The 24,723-nt window shown below is 39.9% G+C and overlaps 1 gene segment (V, D, J or C); it reads left to right on the forward strand.

Annotated features, from left to right (window-relative positions):
* The first annotated feature begins 1,231 nt into the window (after positions 1-1,231).
* LOC130542080 (T-cell receptor gamma chain C region C10.5-like) lies at positions 1,232-23,247 on the forward strand. The segment is given in 6 exon segments: positions 1,232-1,294; positions 1,404-1,725; positions 9,265-9,317; positions 16,745-17,074; positions 20,632-20,676; positions 23,123-23,247. Coding segments are annotated over 6 exon segments (918 nt in total).
* Positions 23,248-24,723: the final 1,476 nt, after the last annotated feature.

The following is a 24,723-nucleotide window of genomic DNA, read 5'->3' on the forward strand; positions in this document are numbered from 1 at the left end:
AGTTAAGGGTTAGACTCTTGGTTTTGGCTCAGATCTTGATTTCAGGGTCCTGGGCTCGAGTACAGCCTCCAGCTCTGAGCTCAGGATGGAGTCCACTTGGGAATCTCTCTCTCCTTGCCCCCCCCCCCCCGCCCCCAACCATTCTCTTCCTCTCTCGCTCTCTTTCAAATAAACATATGAATACATCTTTTAAAAATTATAAATATGTAGAGAAAAATCAAAGTAAAGTAAATGATGGGTGGCTTGTGCTGTCATTTTTATACTTCATTTACTCAGATTTTCCTTAAGGAATTACTGTTACCTCTGCGTGTTCTCTTATTTACTGGCTCTGTGTCTTTGCATGAGTCACTTCTCGTCGCACTGCACTCATTTGTGAAATGGAGATGAATCCTAACAGCTCTCTCATGAGGCTGCAGACAGTACTGAAAAAGATCAGGCAAGAAAACGTTAGAACTCTGCCTGCCAAATTGCAAATCCACAACAGACACTGCATCTAAATTAACTGGAAAGCTTGTAGTTACTTATTACACATAACAGCACTTTGAAAATGACCCTGCCTGTGACATCACGCTCAGGAGACAGTTGCAAGGCCCAGAGTGAGTAGAGGCTGGTTCCAGAGACAGCTCTGACCCATGTATCCCCAGCAATTGCATCCTCATCCCTTCTTGGAGGCACCCAGACTATAATTGAAATCTGATTTCTCTGAGTCCTAATCTGCTTGGTGATGTCTCAGTTAACTTCAAAAATGCTTATGCGCGAGGCATATTCAGTAACGTCGATGAGATAGTTCACTGTCTGTTGTTCTGTGGTGCTGTGTTAAGGTAGGTTTCTCATCCCAGTCCCAGATCAGCAGTAAATCAGAGACAGACACACATAGGGGCTGGATGCAGCAGGCCTGTCCTTGTGTTTCTGAGCAATGTTTCTGCAGAATGGGATTCCAGGGGGAAGGGCTGATGGGTGTGAGAATCATCCTCTCCCACCCCGGAAGGACACATTTATACCACGAATTTCTTTCCGGATTTACAGATTAGGAATCCTCTCACTCCATCGGCCCAGCATTGACGGGGCACAGGAAGCCCCAAACTGCTCGGATCCGTGGCAGATCATGAACAACCCCAGCAAACTATCTAAGCCACCACTTCTTCTGAGAAACCAGAACCAGCCCCGCCCTCCAGCCACTGACATGACAAGTCCTGTTACCAGGGACCTCACTTCTTACCTTGTCACCGGGGAGCCAGCCAGGCCAAAGGGATGGCACTTCTGGAAGCGGTCATCTTCTCCTGCCTCTGGGCCTGTGAGTTGTCCCCCAGTCACTCCAGTCTGCAGGAGAGACTCAAGAACTTCTTTATTGTTGCCTTTTTCCATATCATTTGTTCATGGGAATTTCTCTTCTTTGCTTGCAGTTGGCCTTGGGCAGGTGAAATTGGAGCAACCGGAAATATCAATTTCCAGAGCAAGAGATAAGAGTGCCCGCATATCATGCAAGGTGTTCATTTCGGACTTTAACAATGCAGTCATATACTGGTACCGGCAGAAGCCAGATCAGGAGATAGAATATCTAGGACTGGTCCAGGCAATCTCTGGTCAAGTTTCTATAGGTGGGAAGAAAAACAAACTTGAAGCAAGTAAAAATGCTCTTACTTCCACTTCAACCTTGAATATAAATTTCTTAGAGAAACAAGACGAGGCCGTGTACTACTGTGCCTGCTGGAATAGACCCACAGCATGAGCGTTGCCAAGAGAAGCTGCACAGGAACCGTCCTCAGGTCTGACCCACCCACATCCTGCCCAACATGGGCCACCACAGAGCTGCCAGCTGGGTGGCAGCCTGAGCCGCTCCCTCTGCGGTATTTACCGAACTCGGCAGGAAGATGTTGTAGATTCTGCTCACACAGTGAACCTCGCATGATATCAGCCACGATGGTACACATATAAGGACTCGATGTTATTTCCCATGAAATTCAGTTGTCTGAGAACTGAAAATACGGGGTGGATGGTTCAGAGAAAAATTTGTTTGTCTGTTAATTCACTGTAGAGAAAGAGATTTGTAGTACTTGAAATGATTCAGAATGAAGACAGGAAGGGGGATACATTTTACATCAATATTTCCTGTTATTACCACTTTCTGATTTTATTCATGGGCATTACAGTTCTTCAGAAGTGCAATGATCGGTCACATGTAAATATTGTATGGCTTTTATTAGTGTCTGAGGCCATCCTGAAGGAATCTGACCAGTAAACAATCAGCTATTTGGGGGCACAGGAGAGACCAAGGTATAAATCCTGTATTTTAGACGTAGAAGGGGCACCCCACTCCACATTCAGGGATCAATGACCCTTTGTTACACATCCGCTCTCCCCATATTAACTGTATTACTCTGAATAAATTTCTCAACATGTCTTTGATTCATTTTCCTCATTTGGAAATGGAAAATATAAATATGTTTTCCTGGAGGATCTGTTGAGAGCAGTAACATAAAGAATACATATGAAGTTCTTACATGTGCTTGGAGCAGGCCTAATGCTCACGATATTGGGGCCTTACATTGCTTAGATGGGTTATTATGGCATATTTGACCATATATTAACAAAATATAGAACCAAACCCATAACCGATTATTTTCTTTACTTTTTTATTTTAAATAACAGAATAAGTGGAAATAGAAAACTTGTCCTTTCAGACATTTCTAATAGGACACCTGCTGCTGCCTTCCTGGCACACAGCCACGCCTATGCATTTCCTAACTGTCCATGGCTGCTCTGGGGCTACAATGGCAGAGGTGACGAATCAAAGGAGCCACCTTAGGGCCAAACAGCCTAAGTAAAATATCTGTTATCTGACTCTGTACAGAAAAATGTTGGCAGCCCCTTCTGTGCAAAAAAGAGTAAAGCAATGCAACTATAGTTAAAGATACAATAAGAAAATATGTTGATAAATTTTACTCCGTGAAAATGAAAACAAAGCTCTCATGGCAAAAAGCAGCATAAATTAAATCAAAAGGCAAACAACAATCCATGAGGAAATACTTGCAAGTTGTATAGCACATAATGATCAACTATCTTCAAAATAAAAATACATTTTTAAATGGAAGTAGATCATTTAAACATCCTAAAGGAAAATGACAAAAGTCAAGAAAAGCCAGTTAGTGAAGAGAAATTAAAAACAGATCATAAATAGATGCTCAACTTCACCTTTAATAAGACAAATTAAATTAAAACTACATTGAGATACCATTTCTCATTCATGAGACTGAATAAAAATAATACACTCTGTTGGGGAAGCTGTGGGAGGAACGCTTACACATTGCTGGTAAGGATGCAAAATAGAACCCTTTCATGGGGGAATTTGGAAATAGCTCACAAAAGATCATATGCATTTACCTTTCAACCAAGCGAAACACTTTTAGAAATTTACTCTGAAGGCACAGTTTCAACACCAGGAACATATATATACACAAAAGTATTCATCGGGTAACTGAAAAATGTTGGAAATGACATAAATATCCAAATATAGCAAGTTTGATTGAATAAATGATGGCACGTGCACCTAATGGAGGAGTATACACTGTTAAATAGAATGTGAGATGTAAAATCGATGGTAATGTATATACTGGCAATTCACAATTGGAAGGTGAAATTTAAAAAACAGTATCATTTACAATAGCAACACTATCAATATCCAAAAAACTCTATAATATGTAGAGATGAAAGTTAACCAAAAATGGGTAGGATTTATATGCTACAATCAATAAAACATTAATGATGGAAGTCAAGGAAGAATAAATAAATCTAGAGATATACCATATTCATAGATTGGAAGATTCAAAACTGATAAAGACATTCAATGTAATCCCTACCAAAATCCCAGGAGAAGTTTTCATACAAATCTATAAGCTAGTTGCAAAATTTATATGGGAACACGAAGAACATAGCATTGTGAAATAGTTTTGAAAAGAATTTAAGCACTTACTATGAAGCTACAATGGTCAAGACAGTGGGGGATTGGTGAAAGCATAGATACATAGGTAAGAGGAACAGAATCCAGAAATAGGGCAACGTGTAAGTGGTTAACTACTTTCTAACAAAGATGCCAGGGAAATCCAATGGACAAAGGATAGACTTTTCTACAACTGGTTACGAAACCACTGTTCATCTATGTAAAAAAATAATAAACCACAATCCATACCAAACATCACATACACAAATTAACTAAAAACAGATTCTAGGACAAAACATAAACACTAAAACAATAAACACTTCTAGATGTGTTGTGAAAATATGTCACGAAAATCTTTGTGACCTTGGGTTAGCCAAAGATTTCTCATATAGGACACATAAAGTAAGAATCATAAAAGAAAGGTTTGATGATTTGCACTTCCTCGAAATTAACATTTCTCCTCTTCTCATCACTGAAAATGGAAGGAAAAGAAAAAGTGAATTACATAAATCAAATCAAGTCAAATAAAATTAAAAAGCCACAGATTAAAAGAAAATATTGTTCAAATACATATCAGAGAAAAGACTGAGGTCCACCATACAGAGAGACGTCTCAAGGCTCCATATTAACAAACGAAACCCAGTTTAAAAAATTACAAAGAGGTATAATGGGAATTTGGGCAGAACTCAACTGAATTTACTTCTCTTCTTTTGATAGCAGTACATTAAGATAAATAACAATTTACATTAAAGAAAAACAAACAGGGGTGCCTGGGTGGCTCAGTTGGTTAAGTGTCTGCCTTCAGCTCAGGTCATGATCTCAGAGCCTGGGATTGAGCCTTGAGTCAGTCTCCCTGCTCAGTGGGGCGTCTGCTTGTCCCTCTGCCTCTCCTTGCGGCCCAACCCCCTGCTTGTGCTCTCTCTCGTTCACTCTCTTTCTCAAATAAATAAATTAAATCTTTAAAAAAAAGAAAGAAAAACAAACAAAGAAACAAAAATTAGGAAAAAGGACCCACATGTGTTCAGAGGTGTTGAGAGCTGGAAATAGCAGGGCTGTTATCGTACAATAACTTCCAGAAAAGTTATTGAAATGTAATTCTTTGTATCCCTTGGAGAACTGAGGTTGTAGGGTACTTTATTGAATCAAAAATTGGAGACAGGCACTTGCAGGGAGAAACAGGAAGTGAGCATGTGCTCACCTTGGATAGAAGTTGTCAAACACATTCACCTGGTCACAAGATTAAAGTGGAAATTTCTAATGAAATATTAAGAGCTGAGTATAGACTAGTGGAAGAGTGTGAGCCCTGAGGGACCAGGGACCGTATTTAAGGTATTTCCCATCACCCTCTAAGCGTTTTTCTCCAGGAACTCCATTAAATTCTTGCAGGGAAGATCAGGGACAATCCAGAAAATGCTTCCCCTTTGGTGCTGCAGGAGGGGAACAATAGCTACTGCTAAATCCACCCAGACCTAATCTAGCCCATCACCGCTGTAGAAACAAGTGACTTCATCGCAGGGGAAGGTGCTGGTGGAATCCTGCTGCAGCTGAGGGAAGGCAAAGGAGGGGACCACAAAAAAGTTCCCCAGAAACATCTCCCCTATGTCCCAAAGTAACACCTTTTCATCCACAGAAGCATGGGCATCAAAGCGCAACCTGAAGTAGATGGGTGCTTATTGTGGCTGGAGAGGGAGATGGGGATTTAAAATTTTCCACCTCTGGAAAACAGGCAGGAATACTAGTGGAGGCCATTTCCTTAAGACCCATTTTCACCGCATCTGTTTAAAATTGAGACTTGATGAAAATATCAGAGAATGTCTCCTTCTGTTCCTCTGCAGTCTATGGGTCTTAGCTGTGTGTGCAGAGCACCACTTCCTCTCACTAAATCAGCCCTCGGGTTTGCTCTGTGATCCGCCCAGTATTCAACCACCTCTCCTGACAAGAGCTGGCACGATGCCGCTCCCGCCACAGGTCATCCTGGTGGCCTCCCTGTGGAGCTGTGAGTGGCCTTTCCCATGGGACATTTCACTCAGCGAAGAAAGCTGATAGAAAGCATGGACAATCAAGTCAGCCATTGTGGGCATAAGGAAGCCCCCAGATCATTTAAACTAAGCTGACAAATTCCACCTTGACCTTGAATTCTTCAGGAAGAAAAAGTAAACCTCAGACTCCAAGCTTTCATCTTAGCAAATGTCAACATTTCACTAATTGTTGCTTTTGTTTTTCTCTCAGATGCAAATGCAGACATTTTAATAACACCACTCATACCATCCATTACCAGGAAGCAAGAAAACAGCACTTTTAGAATGCCAAATAAAACCTGGTGTCCTAAGGAAGAATGTGTATTTTCACTGGTGCCGACAGAAGCCAGACCAGCCTCTAAAACACATTCTGTATATTTGTGCAAATGAACATGTGGTCCATGAGCAAGGTGTTAGTGAGAGATAGGAAGCCAGGAAGCGGCAGAGGGATTTGCCAGCGAGACTCAGGACACACGGGGTTAATGAGGCAGACACTGGGCTGGATTACTGTGCCTGCTGGGACACACTGTGTGGAAATGCTCCCCGCTGCTGCCACCGCCACTGAACAAAAGCCCTCCCACAGCTCCACACCCCTGCAAACACATGCATGCTCCTTTCTACCTGCCAGAGGGACCTGGCTACTGTCTCTACCAGACTTTTCTCCTGTGTCTGTGTCCTCGGCAAGTTCTGAGCTCAGAGCCCAAGCACCCAGTCTGTGATGTTTCTTTCAGTCAGGTCACTGTATCGACTATCCTTACCTCTCCAGGGCCTAGGCTGCCTTTTTAAAGTGTCCTGACGTTTCTACTTCTCCATCTATGGTAAGTTTCCGGGGAAGGAAGCCGAATCCAATGTGCAAAATGCTGTGCTGACTTTGCATGAATGAATGAATGAACGCATGAAGGAATGAATGAATGAATGACGGAAGATACAACACTTTTGAGTGTTACAGATCTGGATTTCAAATTCCTTCTCAGCCGCTTAACTGACAGCATGATCAAGGGAACTTACTAAATCCTTGTCATCCTGTTTTCCCAGTTTTAAGTGTTAACCTATTGGATTGCTGGGGTCTGAAGAAGGTTCCATCCAGGACAGTCTAGCACAGGGTCAACACATCACAGTGTCCTTTCCCATTACAACTAAACCACTTCATGAGCCATCTCAGCTAACACAGGAACTCGGGGACTCGTTAAAAGTCACATCTCACCTTGCCCTCTAAACGAGTAAAGTGTTGCTTTAATTCTAAAAAGCTAGGAATTGTGAATAGGAAAAGAGTCAAGGGTAATAAATGAAAGGGTATTTTTCCTCCGAGATTTTTCTTCATTCACAGTATAGAAATGTCATAGTATCTAAAGCAATAACTACAGTAATTTTTAATGTTCACCGAACTTTGTGAACTTTCTACAAACTACTGATCTATCAAATGTACATACTTCTGCATAAGGTTGTGAGATTATTGTCTCATTTGTTATTAATAGTAATAAGACTTTTCTTCCAATTCTCATGGTGGGTTAGAGCTCCCCACACTTTCACTGAGAGTGAAAAAGAGCTGAAGGATAGGTGTGTTTGAAGCAAGAGCTAAAGGAAAGATGCAAGTCTGTTGTTCCCAGGGGAACATACATTGAATTATCATAACATGGGGGTAGGTGAGGTCTTCCAAGACCTGATGGCTCTTTATAACAGGAACATAATAAAATAACACTGAGACAGACCTTACTGAGAAGGTCTTCATTGGTTCTAAAGCAGACCTTCCTCCCTCATCCTTGCCTCTGAGGAAAAAGGGCTACTGCTGCCTCCCCAGTCCTGATTCATGTCCCCCCTTTGAGCCCATTCTGATTAGTCACCGGCAATGGCAACCCTATAGGTTTATGTATATCTTTGGCTCGGGTGTGTAGGTGACTACACACCTTTCTTGTCTTTTCACTGTGTTTATGTCCCCTGTCAACTTGTCCAGGTACCTCTGGTCTTACTCCTTTGTTTTTCAAATGGAGACACCAAAATGAACATCTCTCAGAATCAACTCTCCTTTACCTGAACACCAGACAGAACAGTTCACATACATGGCCAGCTGTCTGGGGTTTCCTTTGAGAAGGTCACTGTCCACTGGTACCAACTAACGGAAGAGTCCCTGAAATGAATCCTATATGTCTCAACCAATATTACCTATAAGACTAGCCCGATTCTGGCTTAGACACAGCTAAGAAAAACAACGGAGTCTTTTACTTGATATAAGGTAAAATAGTCAATAAGGTCCTCACATCCCATGAAGCCCCCTGATATTGTGCCTGCTGGGATCTCACAATGTCACAAAGTCAGAAGGCACGGGTAAGAAAACCTTCTCCATTACTAACCCTCAAGTCCTTTCTCACATGAGCAACCACAGCAGACCCTTTCCTGCTCTTCGTCACAGGTTCATAAGCCGTGGGGACAGGAAGGGCCCTTTGGACATGCGTAGCCCAATGTCCACACAGCAAATGGGACGTGGGAACCCAGAGATGGCAAATGTCTTGTCCAAAGCTAGTTAACCTCAGAAGTAGGGCTACACGTGCATTTCTGAAGATCACAGAATAGCTTCCAAGAGGCTGCTTCTTTCAACATTTGGGCTGTGTTTTCAAATTTTGGGTTAAATAGGAATCTATTATTTCATGGAAGATAGATTTCTACAAATGTAGTCCTTCATTCCAGGAATAATATCTCATTACACAAATTATTTTCTCATTTTGCATTGTGTGGTAAAGAATCATGTTGCCAAGTTGTAAAAGCAGCTGATTAAAAAATGGGGACCATTGTTCACATTTCTCAAGTGTATTTCTGTTGGCATATTTGCATCTTAGATTACTGAAGAGTTTCCTCCTTTAGAAATACGATCCCAAATTACTAACGGAGGGGTCTGATGACTGTGAGAACAGAAGGGCTTTTCCTTTAATGCATCTCTGAGCAGTTTCACACAATTGAACACCTGGAAATCAAAACCTCTTAATTCACTGGACACTTTTCCTGGTAATGTAGATAAATAGTTGGTTGAACCGTTACTTCCAATCTCTCTTTTTTTTCTTTTGTTCTTACTGTTTTTTGTTTTCCTATCAGCACTTTTCAGTGATTATTGTCTCCTTGGAAAACAGACATTTGGGTCAACTAATCTCAGGAAATCTTATAAAATATCAGATGCAATGAAGCCTATATTCAAGGATTTCCAAGGGGACCCAGAAGATCAAATTGCCAGTACGAAAAACTGGTTTCTACCTGCTGGCCCTGCCGTGAAGCTCAGGAGAAGGCTGACGTTTTTGTAGAAGCTCTAACCAGTGTGAGAACAGTCTGGATCAAGATATTTGCACATGGAACTAAGCTCATAGTAACTCCCCCAGGTAAGTAACTTTGTTTTGTTTAAACCCTGTGAATGAAAAACTGATGGATGCTTTTTAGAAAAAAACAATGTAGGATCCCCTCAGCATATGGACAGCAATTTTGCAGCTACTGGTCACTATATATGGAAACAAAACTACTTTGCAAATGGTTTATTTACTTCCCTGCTTGCAAGCAGATTATAATTCTACTTTTGGAAAATACACACACACTAAAATATACTCAGGATTGAAATTAAAGTATTTTTAGGACTGTGTCTACAAACCATTGGTGTGAGTTATTGGTTCAGCATGCTTTTCTCGTGGACGGTCACTTACGTGAGAAACACTTGATTAAGTACGTCTAATGTTAATAGCGCTCCTTTCTTAATGAGTAGTGCTTCTTTCTCTAACAACTTTCAAAATTTACATGACTGCTTTCGTGTCATCTTTCAGAGCAGTGCAAAAAAGTTAACTCTTACAGTAAATGACTATAGAACATCAGTAAGTCGCCCTTGTTCTTACTACTGTAACATCTTAGAGGGAAGGTGAGACTAGTCAACATTTGTACTATTGTTAGCCTTGTGATTGTGCCTAGAGATGGTCCGGTTTAATGAACTTGTGAGCTCAGTAAACCATTTCAGCTCTAGAACCCATAAAAAGAGTCTGCATGGCTTTAAATTTTCATTTATTCATTTATTGTCTCAGCAAACATTTATTAAAGACAGTTTCTGTGCTCGATGCTAGAGATACAAGGGTGAACAAGACACAGTCTCAACACTCAAAAATGTTCTAGTCTAGGGGACTATTCTGGATTGTGGTCATCAGACTCCCTATTTATTGGCTTGTGGATGCCAGGGACACAGAACATCTTGGATTCATGAGCTCTTTTGTTAATTTATGTAATACCCATTGCTTATAAAATCCATGTATTTTGTTTGGTGGAAGAATTTGATAAAATGGCCTGAAACCATCCCAGTAAAGAGAATAATAATATTAGCTAGGATTTATGGAGGGCCAGATACCATGTTTCCTAGTTCCGGTGTATTATCTTATTTCTCAACAGCCCTATACAGAAAATGCTCTTATTCCATTTCACAGATAGGGAAACTGAGGCTTGGGAAGTTCAGTTATTTGCATAAAGTCACATGGCTAGTTACAATGGCCAAGAGTGGGATCCAACAGAGATTTGTCCATTCCAAAATGCATGGTCTAGACCATCATGTGATATTTGAAACGTTAGGCCATATTTTCATATTCTGATACTTACTCTTCTGTTGCCTGCCCTTTTAAGTAGACACATTAGCTGAATGCTTTATTAGTAATAGGTCATAATTTGTATTACTCCTCCTGTGGAAAACAATGCTTCTGCTTCTAAACATGGCATTAAAATTGCCTCTCTTTCTCACACAAGATCAAATAAGTTATGTTGAATATGCATTTATTAAATTCTCACAAAGTGATTCTTAGGATACTTTTATAAAATGACAAGTCCTTCTGACGCCGCTGAATTCAACCTTCTTTCTGTACTGGCATCAAATTGCTGGAAACATGGAAGCTGGCTGAAGAACGGGAGCAGTTGCCCTACATGCAGGACTCAGCTGCAGAACTCAAAGCTGCCTTTGCCCTCCTGGTGGGACAGCTGCAGAGAGACCAAACCAGACAGGGTCCTCTGATGGGCAGCTCAGAATTGTAAATCAATACCCTAGAAAATGTTAGGTATTTTCAAGTCCAAAGGAGCAGTCTTTCAGGAATAGATCAGCATGGAGGACATTAGGGAAAGGAAGGGAAAACTGAAGGAGGGAAAATCAGAGGGGGAGATGAACCATGAGAGACGATGGACTCCAGGAAACAATCTGAGGGTCTCAAGAGGGAAAGGGGGTGGGGGAATGGATTAGCCTGGTGATGGGTATTAAGGAGGGCACATGTTGTACTGAGTACTAGGTGATATATGCAAATAATGGATCATGGAACACTACGTCAAAATCTAATGATGTCCTGTATGGTGACTAACATAACGTAATAAAAAAAAGATTTCAGACTCTATAAAAACTCATCAGGTCTAGTATCAGTGGGAAATGGATTCTGGAAAGAACTTACTTTGCAATCAAACAGATACCCACCCCTTAATATATAGAAATAAAATAACACCTGTAAAAATATTGAACAGTCATATATTATACACTCAAATATATTAGCTTTATTTTTGTTCCTCTCTGAAAATGAAAGATACAGTAACTGTAAATTGCACTCTAATAAAGAAGTGCCATCAGAAGAAAACCCTTTAAAGCAGGAGATTAGAAGTTTCAGGAAAATGGTGAGAAAAGGTAAAATCATAGTCTCCCACACTTGTGAGTGATATGGGAAAAGCAGAACCAAGCTGACCAGGCAGAGAGGGGTCAGTCCATATCCATACTTTTTTTTTTTAAAGATTTATTTATTATTTATTTGAGAGAGAGAGCAGGGGGAGGGGCAGAGGAAGAGAGAGAAAGAGAGGATCTGAAGCAGATCCCGCATTGAGCTAGAAGCCTGACCAAGGGCTTGATTTCAGGACCCTGAGATCATAACCTGAGCCGAAATCAAGAGTTAGACACTTAAACGACTGAGCCACCCAGGTGCCCCAGTTCATCCCCACTCTTGACTATGTTCGTGTCTAATGTGATTTTGCTTGAGGTTCATCTCCGTTTAATGTTACCACGGTCAATTTTTATGTTTACATAAATATTGAAAAAAATATAGGCACAATTTTAAAAGAGGCACCAAAGGAGTTTTTTGTAAAAGCTCTTCAAACAGTGGATTAGTTGGCTGGAGCAGAATCAAAGTGTTTGGTCCTGGCACAAAGCTCAGAGTTACAGGTAAACTTTCTTTGCATTATTCAGTATAAGGTAGGGAGGGGACACAGATAATGCAGGGGTCACAGGCTAGGTGCTGATGCTGGCTTAGAATTCTAGGATTTGGGCCCAGTTTGGTCACAAGTAGCAGCAGGATCTTTGGAGAGTTTGATGACTCCGTCCTAGTCCTTTAGCTAACTAGCTAAAGCAACTGCAGGTCCCTAAGAAGTGTAGATGTTAGGTTCATTTGGGATTTCTGTGTGGAAAGTTCTGTAAACAAGTTTTTACATCTTACTTATTTGATTCCAAAAATAACCAGTGGAAAAGAATGAACAAAAAATTACTAAACTTTCATTTGGTCAGGGGATGATTAATATCAAGTATTGAGATATTTAACTATGCAACATATTCAAGAATGTTGTAAGGTAGGGGTTGTTTTTCCCCTAAATTCAGTCTGGTAAGTTTGTTCATTCTTCGTTAGCCTTAAAGATGAAATTTTGCCTGAATGAGGGAGAACATCTCACAGGGATGTTTCTGGCATACAAGATCTTGTCAAATAAAAAATTTTATTTTAAGATTGTATTTATTTATTTGAGAGAAAGAGAGGGAGCATGGTCTGGGGGAGGGACAGAGAGAGAGGGAAAGGGAGAAGTAGACTCCCTGCTTAGCATAGAGCCCCATGCGGGGCTGGACCCAGGTCGCTCAGATCATGACCTGAGCAGAAGTCAGATCGTTAACCAACCGAGCCACCCAGGAGCCTCTCAAATGAAAGTTCTCAAAGAATTTTCACAAAGGTGATAAAACATTGAAAAAATGAAAGAAATGATAGATTTAGTTTTCCTTAGTGGTTGTGATCATAGGCACAAACGAATTCATAAACTGAAAAGCCAGTTTCTGGTCCCATTTTATTTCCAACTGACTGCATAATCAATGTAAATTCTAGGAATCAAGTTTAATAATAGTGACACATATAATTCATGAGTTCCTGAAAAAAATGTTTTTTAGGAGAGTGTGGTGCAGAAAAATATATGGACCGTGGGGCACCTGGGTGGCACAGCGGTTAAGCGTCTGCCTTCGGCTCAGGGCGTGATCCCGGCGTTCTGGGATCGAGCCCCACATCAGGCTCCTCCGCTGTGAGCCTGCTTCTTCCTCTCCCACTCCCCCTGCTTGTGTTCCCTCTCTCGCTGGCTGTCTCTATCTCTGTCGAATAAATAAATAAAATCTTTAAAAAAAAAAAAAAAAAAGAAAGAAAGAAAGAAAAATATATGGACCGTGAACTGAATCTATCATTTTCTGTATAGTCATCTGTTAGCAAATAAATTTTGATTCACTTGTTATTGCTGTCTTAAAATTATAAAAAATGATATGCTTATTATGGAAAAAATTAGAAAAGAAAAAATTAAAATTTTATATGACACTTGTTACTGTTAACATTTTGGATTTCCATCCATTCATATTCTCAATGTAACAGCAATCTCAAGTGAATGGTACTAGGAGTATATGAAATTAAATAAGGAAATAATTATCATAAAAATTGGGACATGGTCAGTGATAAAGAATATCTATTCTCCCGAATTCAAATGACCACCCACTGGATATCTTTATGAAATCAAGAGTGCAGAAAAATATATCAATAATTACCATCTAGTCCTCGGATCAGTTCAGAACCAATGGTCTAATTTGTGAAATACTTCAATTTCTAAGACTCATTATCACTTGCTTATAAAAATGATTAGAATATAATGAGCATTGTCTCAAGTATTATTAGCCTGAATATAAGGTGGTCTCTCATGTTTCAGTGGAAATATCCAGATGTAAAGGAAAAAGGGAGGAGGTTTTGCAACTTGAATATATAAACTTATAGTAATATGGATAAAAGTCAAATATTCACTTGCAAATTTAATATCTTAAATTATACTTACATAGTTAAAAATTATATCAATACAAATATCAGTTGAGAAATACTGCATTTTTTTGCTGTCAAATTCTGTTTAAAAATTGTTAAAATTTTTTAAATTAAATTAAAAAATTCTGTTCAGACACTTCACATGTGTCTAAAACATCCACTTTAGAGCAAATTTCTGAGTCGTCTCAGGGTCTGGGTGTCTGTTTTGGGATCTCCTTATGATGATGTCACTGGATAGTTTATCTAAAGAGAAAAAGACCCAATTACAAAATTGTTTAAAAAGCATTTTTTAATTCACTCTGGTATTCCAGATTTTGCAATGTAAACATAACATGTAGAGACTTTCGTTCCGGATAATATTTACCAAATCCATATTAAACTTCTTTATTGTCTTTTACCAGCTCTACCTCTAAAACTAGTGTTGAGTGTATTTCAGGTTGATATCTCATCCAAGTAGTATTGTCTGATCAAAGTAGAGCTTAGAAGAGCCTCTTTTAATATGAGAGGCTGACACACTGAGGGCCTCAGAGGGGAGCGGGGTGGTGGGATGGGTTAGCCCACTGATGAGTAGTAAGGAGGGCACGTATTGCATGGAGCGCTGGGTGTTATACGCAAACAATGAATCATGGAACACTACATCAAAAACTAAGGATGTACTGTATGGTGACTCACATAACATAATAAAAAATTAAAAAAAAAAAAGAAGAGCCTCTTTTAATACAAGAGGCTAAAACATAAGGCAACGCCTGTTTCGTGAGGGATAATATTGGGAACAAAAGCCTCACCTTACGCTCTGGCATTTCAGTGTGTTTGCATTCTACTGTTTTGTGTCTGTATTTCAGAGCAGGGTTTGTAAACAGTGTCCATTTCTCATGTCATCTTTGAGGTAGACCTTACCGAACTGTCAAGCTCTGGGGCAGAAAAAGAAACAAGTTCTAATGCACGAACTATTTCTTATTGATTTCTACTGCCTAGTTCCAAAATCTCTTTGAGAAGAGCGTAAATAAAATACATAGCTATGGTTAGGCCATGAAATCAAAACAGAAGATCGAAAGCACCGAAGAAAGCAGAAGAAAAAAGCCTGTGATTATCTAGCAAGAAACGCAGGGTAAAATTTTATGTTCAAAGGTAGAAGGAAATGTAATGGAGCCCATACTTTTTATTAACTGAGAAAATGAAGCACACCACATTTTCAAATATGTCTTGTCTTTCCACCACAAAACTAGAAAAGGACTTCAATGCGTGAGTCCTTTAGGAGGAATGTGAAGTGAAAGAGTGGGCCTTGCCTTCCACATCCATTTTATAAAATAGAAGAAATGGTCTTTAACAAACACATTTCATGCTCCCACTGCACCATTACCATGGGCACCATGACATTTAATGTCACTCACAGATGGTGACTTTCAGCAGACCTGCTCAGGCATCAACAGGTGTGGTCTTCATGCTCATATCTATCAGAAAAAAGTTTAAACTTTTTAAATACAGTTAGAATTGTAAATAAAGTTGGAAATGTCATAAATTTGAAATTCATATTCAAATATGAAATAGCTTTATTTATTTAATAAAAGACAACAGAAAAATAGAGAACAATTAAATCAATACCAATATGCAGGCTTGAAATATCACACTTGCACTTGAAAATGTAGTTGGCATTTAGTAAATTTATATAGAATTCACACTGTTGCATCTTAATAAAATATAAATAATTCAGCCAATTTAACTCTAATGTATTTTGTGAGTATTCCAATGAGTGTATATAAATACGTTGGACAGGCTTATTTACTCTGGAATATACTTTCTACTTCATGCATCATAAAAATGATTTGGGCCATAATAATCACTGTTAATAAGTTTCAAAAAGAATGTTGAAGGAAAAAACTTGTGATTACCCAAAATATAGGCACTAACCATATGTAATCAAGTACACTGTTTCAGTGCTTTGCTCAGCAGGTGAAATCATGGAATATTGTGGTGTTCTAAAGCCGTTTAGCAGCTTTCTAGGGCAGATTCAACTTTAAAAGGAGACTCTGAAAGTCAAAATATGGTGTCTGCTTAGTCATATCTAAACAACAAATGAAATTCCAATATAAAATGTGCTTTCAGTGAACATTTTCCAAAACAAAACAAAATTCTGAAAAGTGTGTTACTTGATAATGTTAATATAAAAGCATTTCTGAAAATAGTTTTTTAAGACAGTTTTGGAAATACTGCCCCTTTGCTTCTAAATTCAAGCCATTGTAAATAATTGGGAGGTGCAGTTTTAAACATTGCTCTACTTAAAGTCCTGGAATGGTTCAGATGTGAGATTGAGATGTTTTATAAAATCAGGAAGCAAGTAGGAGACCTCCATTACTTTAGAAGCGGGCATGGGATCCATATATGAAGATTCAAAGGTCAACTTGATAGATTGTCAAGTACGTATTACGGTGGATTCCCATTCAAAACGTGTGTATTGTTTTTAAAAATCTCACATTTTAATCCAGACTCTGCCACATAATAGTTGTGACTTTGAGCGAGTTACATGACTTCTAGTACCTGTTTTCCCATTGAAAATAAGAACAATCAGGGCCTCATAACCCACTGTGGGTGAAAGGCCTGAGACAAGAAATAATTCTATGGCAAGTTTCCTTCATTTCTCTGTGTTAGGGGTTCCAAACCACACCACGTTTGTGTGACTCTAATAGTGTTTTAACTGCTGTTGCATTTCCCCACAGATAGAAACCTGGATGCAGACCTTTCCCCCAAGCCTACAATTTTTTTTCCTTCAATTGCTGAGAGAGAGCTCCATAAAGCTGGAACATATCTTTGTCTTCTTGAAGACTTTTTCCCTGATGTTATCAAGATAGATTGGCAAGAAAAGGATGACAAAACAATTCTGACATCCCAGCAGGGAGACACCATCAAGACTAACGACACATACATGAAATTCAGCTGGCTGACCATGACTGGAGCGTCATTGGATAAAGACCACAAATGTATCGTCAACCACGAGCGGAATAAAGGAGGAGTTGATCAAGAGATTCTGTTTCCTTCCCATATAAAAGGTAGGTACATGTACATATATTCCAGGACTCTTGTCTTCAAAGGAAATGTCCCACCTTTTCTGTTAAATATGAATGAAAAGAAACAAATAGAAGTCTTTCTAAATGTTGTTGCCTTTAATGGTAGTATAAATGTCCTGCTATTTCCCCAAGCATTGAAAGACAGTGGAACACACAGAGAAAAAGACAAAGACAAATTCACTTAGCTTTTCTTGCCTCAGTTTCATCATCCAAAATATGAAGGTCACAGTGATGGTTTTAGGGTCATTGTACGGATTAAATGAAACAGTACACGTGAAAGCACCTAGAAACCTTGCGACAAGAAAGGCTCAAAAGAGAGTCCACTTTTGATGATCTTACTTGATCAGGAAATAAGAACAATTATACCTTTCAGGAATGTTCTATTCAGCAGTCAGAGTCCTTCTCACTTCAGTATTGCTCTACTCAAAGTATAGCCCGGCCCCAACTGTGATCCAGTAGCCTCTAGATTCAGAAGCCAAGTCCTGGCATTAACATCACAGACCAAGGCCCCAGAGGGCCCATGAGAAGGAACCAGTTTGCGCTTCTCCCTGTGGTTCCCAAGCCCTTGAGAAGCAATGGGGAACAAAGAATTAACAGAAGGGGGAATGAAGCATGAGAGACTATGGACTCTGAGAAACAAACTGAGGGCCTCAGAGGGGAGGGGGGTGGGGGAATGGGATAGACTGGTGATGGGTATTAAGGAGGGCACGTATTGCATGGTGCACTGTGTGTTATATGCAACTAATGAATCATGGAACTCTACATCAGAAACCGGGGATGTACTGTATGGTGACTAACATAATATAATAAAAAAAAAATTAAAAAAAAAAAGAATTAACAAAACGTGCAAAGACCTTTGCAGTGTACCACTCTGAATCGCTGAATTAAATCTTTATCCTCTTGGATCCTTAGTGTTTCCAATGATCAAATTTAGAGTAAAACCCTGACTTACTTTTCCTGTCTCGTGGCATGTGATGAAGGGGAAGCACAATGATGTCAGTGAAGATGCTTGTTTTTGAAAACATGACATGAATACATTTATTCATCTGTTTATTGTATTTATGTATAACCTTCCCTAAAATAACTGAAGTAAGATTAAAAACAGTCGGAATTTTTTTCTCTTATTTCTACAGCTAAGAAACAGAGAGGTGGCAAATGAGCTAAGCATAAGTTTAATGTAACCACTGGGCTGAAGTCCTTTAGATATTAATTTTTATAGTGATCGAAGTAAAACTACACCATAGAACATTCCATGGTGATGATTATCAAAAAGGGAGAAGTTCTTCTTTATGGTGTGTTTTACTTGGGAATTAAATTCTGAGAGGAATGTCTCCCAGGGTCTTCTCATAGCAACAAAGCTGATGACAGCATTTCTGTTAATGTCTTTCCTCAGCACATTTCTAAGCTAATGCTTAGTTTTGTTTCCAAAAACTTTGGAAGTTTTTTGTTCGTTGTTTTTGTCTTCGGTGAAATATATAAAACATGGCAGCACAAAACAAAGAAGTGGTTTTGAAGAGAGATAGAACTAAGATGGTCCAAGCTTTCAACCAACACTGATTAATAAAGTGAAACTAAGATACACACTCAGATTTAATTTCAAAAATTGTTACCTTAATGTTTAAATCTCAATCAATACATGGTGATAAGAGATTTGTATTTCTCTTTTAATGAGCAAAGCCACTGTGTGGAAAAGAAAGAGACTTTTAAGACACTTAAAAGTCAGTTCTTGGGGATATTTTAACATCTAAACGTGATTATATAAACATTTTTATTCTTGGGATGTACCCCAAAGCCTATAGCTCAGATTCTTTTTTTTTTTTTTTAAGATTTTTTATTTATTTATTCGACAGAGAGAGAGACAGCCAGCGAGAGAGGGAACACAAACAGGGGAGTGGGAAAGGAAGAAGCAGGCTCACAGCGGAGGAGCCTGATGTGGGGCTCGATCCCAGAACGCCGGGATCACGCCCTGAGCCGAAGGCAGACGCTTAACCGCTGTGCCACCCAGGCGCCCCCAGATTCATTTTTTAAGAGTGTACCAAAATAAGATTGTGTGGAGTGAATAATTTGCATAACAGAACCATATCTGTATGGACAAAGACACATCAAGGAGAGAAAGGATAAATCAAAACGTGTTGAGACTCTCTTCCTCCATCCAACAGTCAATGATCTTTGTATGCATATTGGGTTTTGTTTCTGTTTTTATTTTTGTGGGGTTTTTTTACACCGTAGAGGGATACAACCCTCACCTCAGTTTTATATACTCAGAAAACTATGATTATCACTTGTCCAACCTTTCTGTCCCCGGAAAGAAGTGAACTGAACTGAACTGCTGAGCTTCTGTAATAAGAAGGTCATTTGCTAAGAGTAATCAAGATAGGGGAGGAGACGAAGCCCGAGAGTCCGCTATGGTGGAATTATGTGCGATTTCTACGGATTGTTTTACAAGGTACTTTCACACGCTCTAGCTCATCTAAACCCTCACGATGGTCCTTCGAAGGCTGACTGCCGATCACTGGTATGACTCCCAGCAACTTATCTAGACTCTCTAAACCTTATTTCTTCCTGTCTAACATGGATACAGCTCACATCAGTGTCACTAGGGGATCAGATGACCTAATACATGTGAACCTTTCATATAGTGCCTGGCACAGTAATAATCACTCAATAGTATTGGCTTTCATTAGTATCGTTGTCATGCCCGCCAACACCACTACCCCAGAAAATCCTGTGTGGGAGTTTTGGATCCTGGGAACATGCATGGTTTGGAAAGGTAGGGCCTCTTTCTTTTGCTTAGATGGGGAATTTACCTATTTCAGACTCCTTCCAAAATTTAAGATTCTGCTGTGCATTCTGGGGTTGGATGAATTCATTTTGGTAGCAACCCTTCGCGTCAGCAGTGGGTGCTGAGAACTGAAAAGCAGCCACAGTTTCTGGTTATTTTTCCATTCAGCAAGTGTTTATAGAACACCTACTGTGTGGGGCGCCTGGGTGGCTCAGTCATTAAGTGTCTGCCTTCAGCTCAGGTCATGATCCCAGGGTCCTGGGACTGAGCCCCGCGTGGTGCTCCCTGCTCAGCGGGAAGCTTGCTTCTCCCTCCCCCACTCTCCCTGCTTGTGTTCCCTCTCTAGCTGCCTCTCTCTCTGTCAAATAAATAAATAAAATCTTTAAAAAAAAAAAAAAAGAACACCTACTGTGCGTCAAGCTCTGTGCTGGGAGCTATGAGCACAGAAGGAAATAAGATAGTCTTAGGCATTAAGTTGTGAGAAAAGAAGAAAAAAATGCATCATTCATGACCTTCAAAGTCTTCATGTGCAGAAATACAATATATGAGTTGATCTACTGAATTACACGGACTTAAGACAATCAGTTCTGAAATTGTGCGGCTCATATTAGTAATGGTTCTCTCCTTCGCTTGACAAATTTTTTCTATCCACTGATCGATCAATCAATTGATCTATCTATCAATCCATCCACAACACAGACACATGTCAAATAATGGATATGAACAAAAGAATAATACTTGCTCTCGTTTCTTTCAGAGCTCACTGCTATTAACGCTACAAAATCTCTGAAAGATGAAGATGGTAAGTGTTTGTCTGTTTGCCTCTGTGTTATGCTACAGCATTTTTCCCTCCTGATCAACTTAACTTTTGAACTTGCCTGGCTTCAGGGAGAAAGCTCAGAATGGCTGGAGCTTGCCATGGACTGAGTGATATTTAAAGTCAATCCATCATTTCTCAGGAGTCATCTTCACACAGTAAAGGCTGGTTTGGGTGGGAGAGGACTATAAATCAGGGCTGCAGTGATGTGCTCTGAATTCTCTCAACAATGGACTTCATTTTCTGCAGCCTTTGTGTCTACGGACTGAGGAAAACATGGTATCAAGTTGCTTCTAGATTTTTTTTTTAAGTCTTTGTTCTTGCCGGTAGTTAATAACATGAACAGACACTGAGAGCTTCTCATACAGAAGTTGTGCTGCACTGTGGGTGCATTTGTGTAATTCTCTTAATACTCACTGTGAAGGATTTTATTCCCATTTTACACATGAGGGCAATGAGCTAAAATTAATTCAGCCCCTTGCACCACACCACACAGAGAGATCTGGGGCTTCAACCCAGACCATCTGAATCAAGAGTTCACACACTTACTCGGTTTTTATTCTTCCTCTTTAAATCCCAAAGCCAAGGCCTTGAGACAGGTGCATACATGGGGAGGGGGTGTGAGCGCAGGGCTTCAAGTGCCACAGACTGGACATTAACAGTAGTCTTAATTACCAGTTGCATGAATATGGGTTCAGTAGTTAACATTTGAATAACATGGATAACGCCTCACTCAGTTACTGAAGATATAATGTCACATATGTGGAATGTCTAGCATAGGGTATCTCATTTAGGTGACACATTGTAAATGCTAGTTTCTGGCCTTTTCTCCCAATATATATTACAAGAAACTACAAAGAGCACTGGCTCTAGCCCTGCTGACCTGCCCTCCCTGTGCAATCTCAAGGGACCTCTGGACCTTCGCTAACATATTACCTGACCATGGGCAAGGAGTCATGAGCACAGAACCACTCGAGGTCCTTTTCCACAAGGGCTAATGATTCTGGAGTTCTGACTCTTCGGAGATAAACACATAAAAGAAATTTCCAGGGGCGCCTGGATGGCTCAGTCAGTTAAGAGCCTTTGACTCAGGGCATGATCCCAGGGTCCTGGAATTGAGGCCCATATCCAGGCTCCCTGCTCAGTGGGGAGCCTGCTTCTCCTTCTTCCTCTGCCATTTCCCCTGCTTGTGCTCTCTGGTTCTTTCTCTCTCTTTCTCTGTCAAAAAAATAAATAAATAAAATCTTAAAAAAAAAAAAATTTCCAGATGATCAGATTCAGCCTAGTGGTTCATTGAATCTCCAGTCTGCCCCACTAGTGTTTTCATTAATTATTTCTTGACATCATATATTTCCTACAAAACTTCAAAGGATAATAAATGCAATTATCCTATAACGTCATAGCTACAATGAGGGTATTCAGGAAAGACAAGGGAGTGAGTTTGACCTCCTAAAGTTGCAGAGAATTTGGATTCGCCCCTTTCTTCCACTTTACCTTAATTTATTTTATTATTTTTTCAAGTTTTTATTTAACTTATTTAACATAAGGGCGATATTAATTTCAGGTGTACGATATCATGATTTAACACTTCCATACATCACCCAGTGCTCATCACAACTAATGCCCTCTTTGCTCAAACCTCCCACCCATCTTACCTTGAACACAACCAAATTTCCACTGACTGTACCTTTGATAAGAATCTCAGCAATGCACAAGGTGTTATGGCTAAGATGCTTCTAAATCAGCAATTCATCTTTATATGTATGCGTAACTCTTCGTTGTCGGGAGTATTTATGACACGTGTGGGTACAGAAATACAGAGTAGGTAAGAATGTATTCTTGAACTTGATGTTGCTGGGGTTAAAATCTGGTTTGTGGTGCTTACTAACTATATGACATTAGGCAAATTAGTTCTCTGTTCTCAATTTATTTGTAAAATGACAATGAAAATAGTCTCTTAGGTTATTGAAAAATTAAGTAAGATTAGAGATTGACATACAAACCTTTCAAATTAGTCTGCCATTTAGTTAGTGGTTAAAGCATGTTAGTGCTTATTATTGCTTAGAGACATGGTGGGGGTGAAGAAATGGTAAAAGCTATTTTTCAGCAATGTTTTTTTCAGGTTGACTCGCTCATCTAAGACATAACCTTACTTTTTAATACTTTGGAATGTTCTTAGTGAATCTCTGATGTCATTGATTGACTTGACCTCGAAGATGGATTTTGAGTTATTTGGTGGTAGTGGTAGTGATGGTGGTTCTAGTGGTGCTGGGGGTGCTGGGGGTGTAGACGTTTGCTGTTGGGTTATGCAGGTGTGGGGACATCACTTCAACCTAGGTCATCAGAAATATATAATGTGACCCCTCTCCCGTTAATAAGTCCTAGCCCTTCAGAAGAACAGAAGGTGAAACTAATAAATGACGTCTTTTAGCCACCCTGCAGCCGCAGCTCGAGACCACGTCTGCCTACTACACCTACCTCTTACTCCTCCTCAAGAGCCTGGTCTACTCCGCCATCGTCGCCTCAGCACTCTGTGGCAGTGGGAAGAGTTCCTAGCACACCCTAGCACCAAGGGTCCACTTGTCTGCATTGGCTTTTGTCGCCTAAAGCGTCATCTGAGGATATAGCAGGACTTTCTGGGTTTGGGTTATTTCAGTTCACATGTGTCTCTTTCTCTTGTGTCATTATTGCAAAAATGGTTTTACAAATCAGTGGGCAAGCAGAAAAGTTCACTCTGCAGCAAGAACAAATTCTGCCGTGACTCAGGGGCAGGGCAGGGGGACCATCCACAGGGGCCTCAGCATCGCTCTCTCCTTAGTGTCCACCAGCCCCTCAGCCACCCGTGCTTCCGAGTTTAGCCAACACACAACTTCCACGTGCATCCCCTGGGGCTCTTTAACCAGAAAACTGTCTTGAAGCCTTTTATTTTACACATCTGGAAGCTGGCGTCTTTGCTACCTGAATTTTGTACATGCTTTTGTAATAGGCACAATAAAAACAAGCAAAAGTCTACTTTGTCCTCCGTGTACTTCCATTTGGTGCAATTTAACCAACAGTCCAAGGTAAGGGACAGCATGACAACTGAGCCTTCCAATTCAGTACTGGCTGTAATATTGGTCAATTCCACATTTCAAATCTTTCCCTGACATTGTCTTTATGATGCTTTCTTTGGGGCACCGGCCCCAGGGGGGCCACAGCCAGTGAAGGGGCCCAGGTTATTTCTCCTTCAACGGTCAGCTGATTGAGACTCATTTGGTGTGAGACATTCCGGTGACAATAGTATAGCATGTCACATGACTAGCGGGGGTGCTCAGACCCATCTTTCCTGATCTCACAAGAACCCCATGAGAGCCCCACTAACACTGGAAAAGTAGAGAAGTGGAGGGGTTAAGTGCTTGAACTCTGAACCCCAAGTACCTGGGTTTAAATCTTGAGTCTATAGCTATTTGTACTTTCTGTGTCATAATTTATCTCATTTATCAAATGGAGTTACAGTGTGTCCTGTCTCCTGGCGTTGTGTGGGTGAGATGAGTTAATTTTGAGGGTACATGTGAGTCCTCAACAGCATTAATATCTACTGTTGGCAGCTCTACTTTAGAAGTAATAGATAACACACCTGTTTGCACACACTCACACCATCGTGGTACACACTAAGATATATATATATATATATATATATATATATATATATATATATATATTATAATATATATTATAGATATATTATAGATATATATATATATCACCATTTACAATAGTCCCAAACTAAATCAAATGCCCAAGAAACTAAAAATATAAAACCAATAAATAATGTCGTGTGATGGACTAGTATGCATCTACACAAAAATCTAGATTGTTGAAGAAATGGAAAATTAATCAGACAGTGGTGTTGAGGTGGCAGCTGGCTAGCTCAGTGGGAGGAGTGAGGGACCCTTGATCTCAGGGCTGTAAGTTGGGGTCCCACAGTGGGTGTAGAGATTATATAAATAAATTAAAACGAAACAAAAAAAAAGTGTCGAAGAAATATGCATG

This window comes from Ursus arctos, unplaced genomic scaffold (assembly GCF_023065955.2).
Source record: "Ursus arctos isolate Adak ecotype North America unplaced genomic scaffold, UrsArc2.0 scaffold_3, whole genome shotgun sequence".
Classification (NCBI taxonomy): Eukaryota; Metazoa; Chordata; class Mammalia; order Carnivora; family Ursidae; genus Ursus; species Ursus arctos.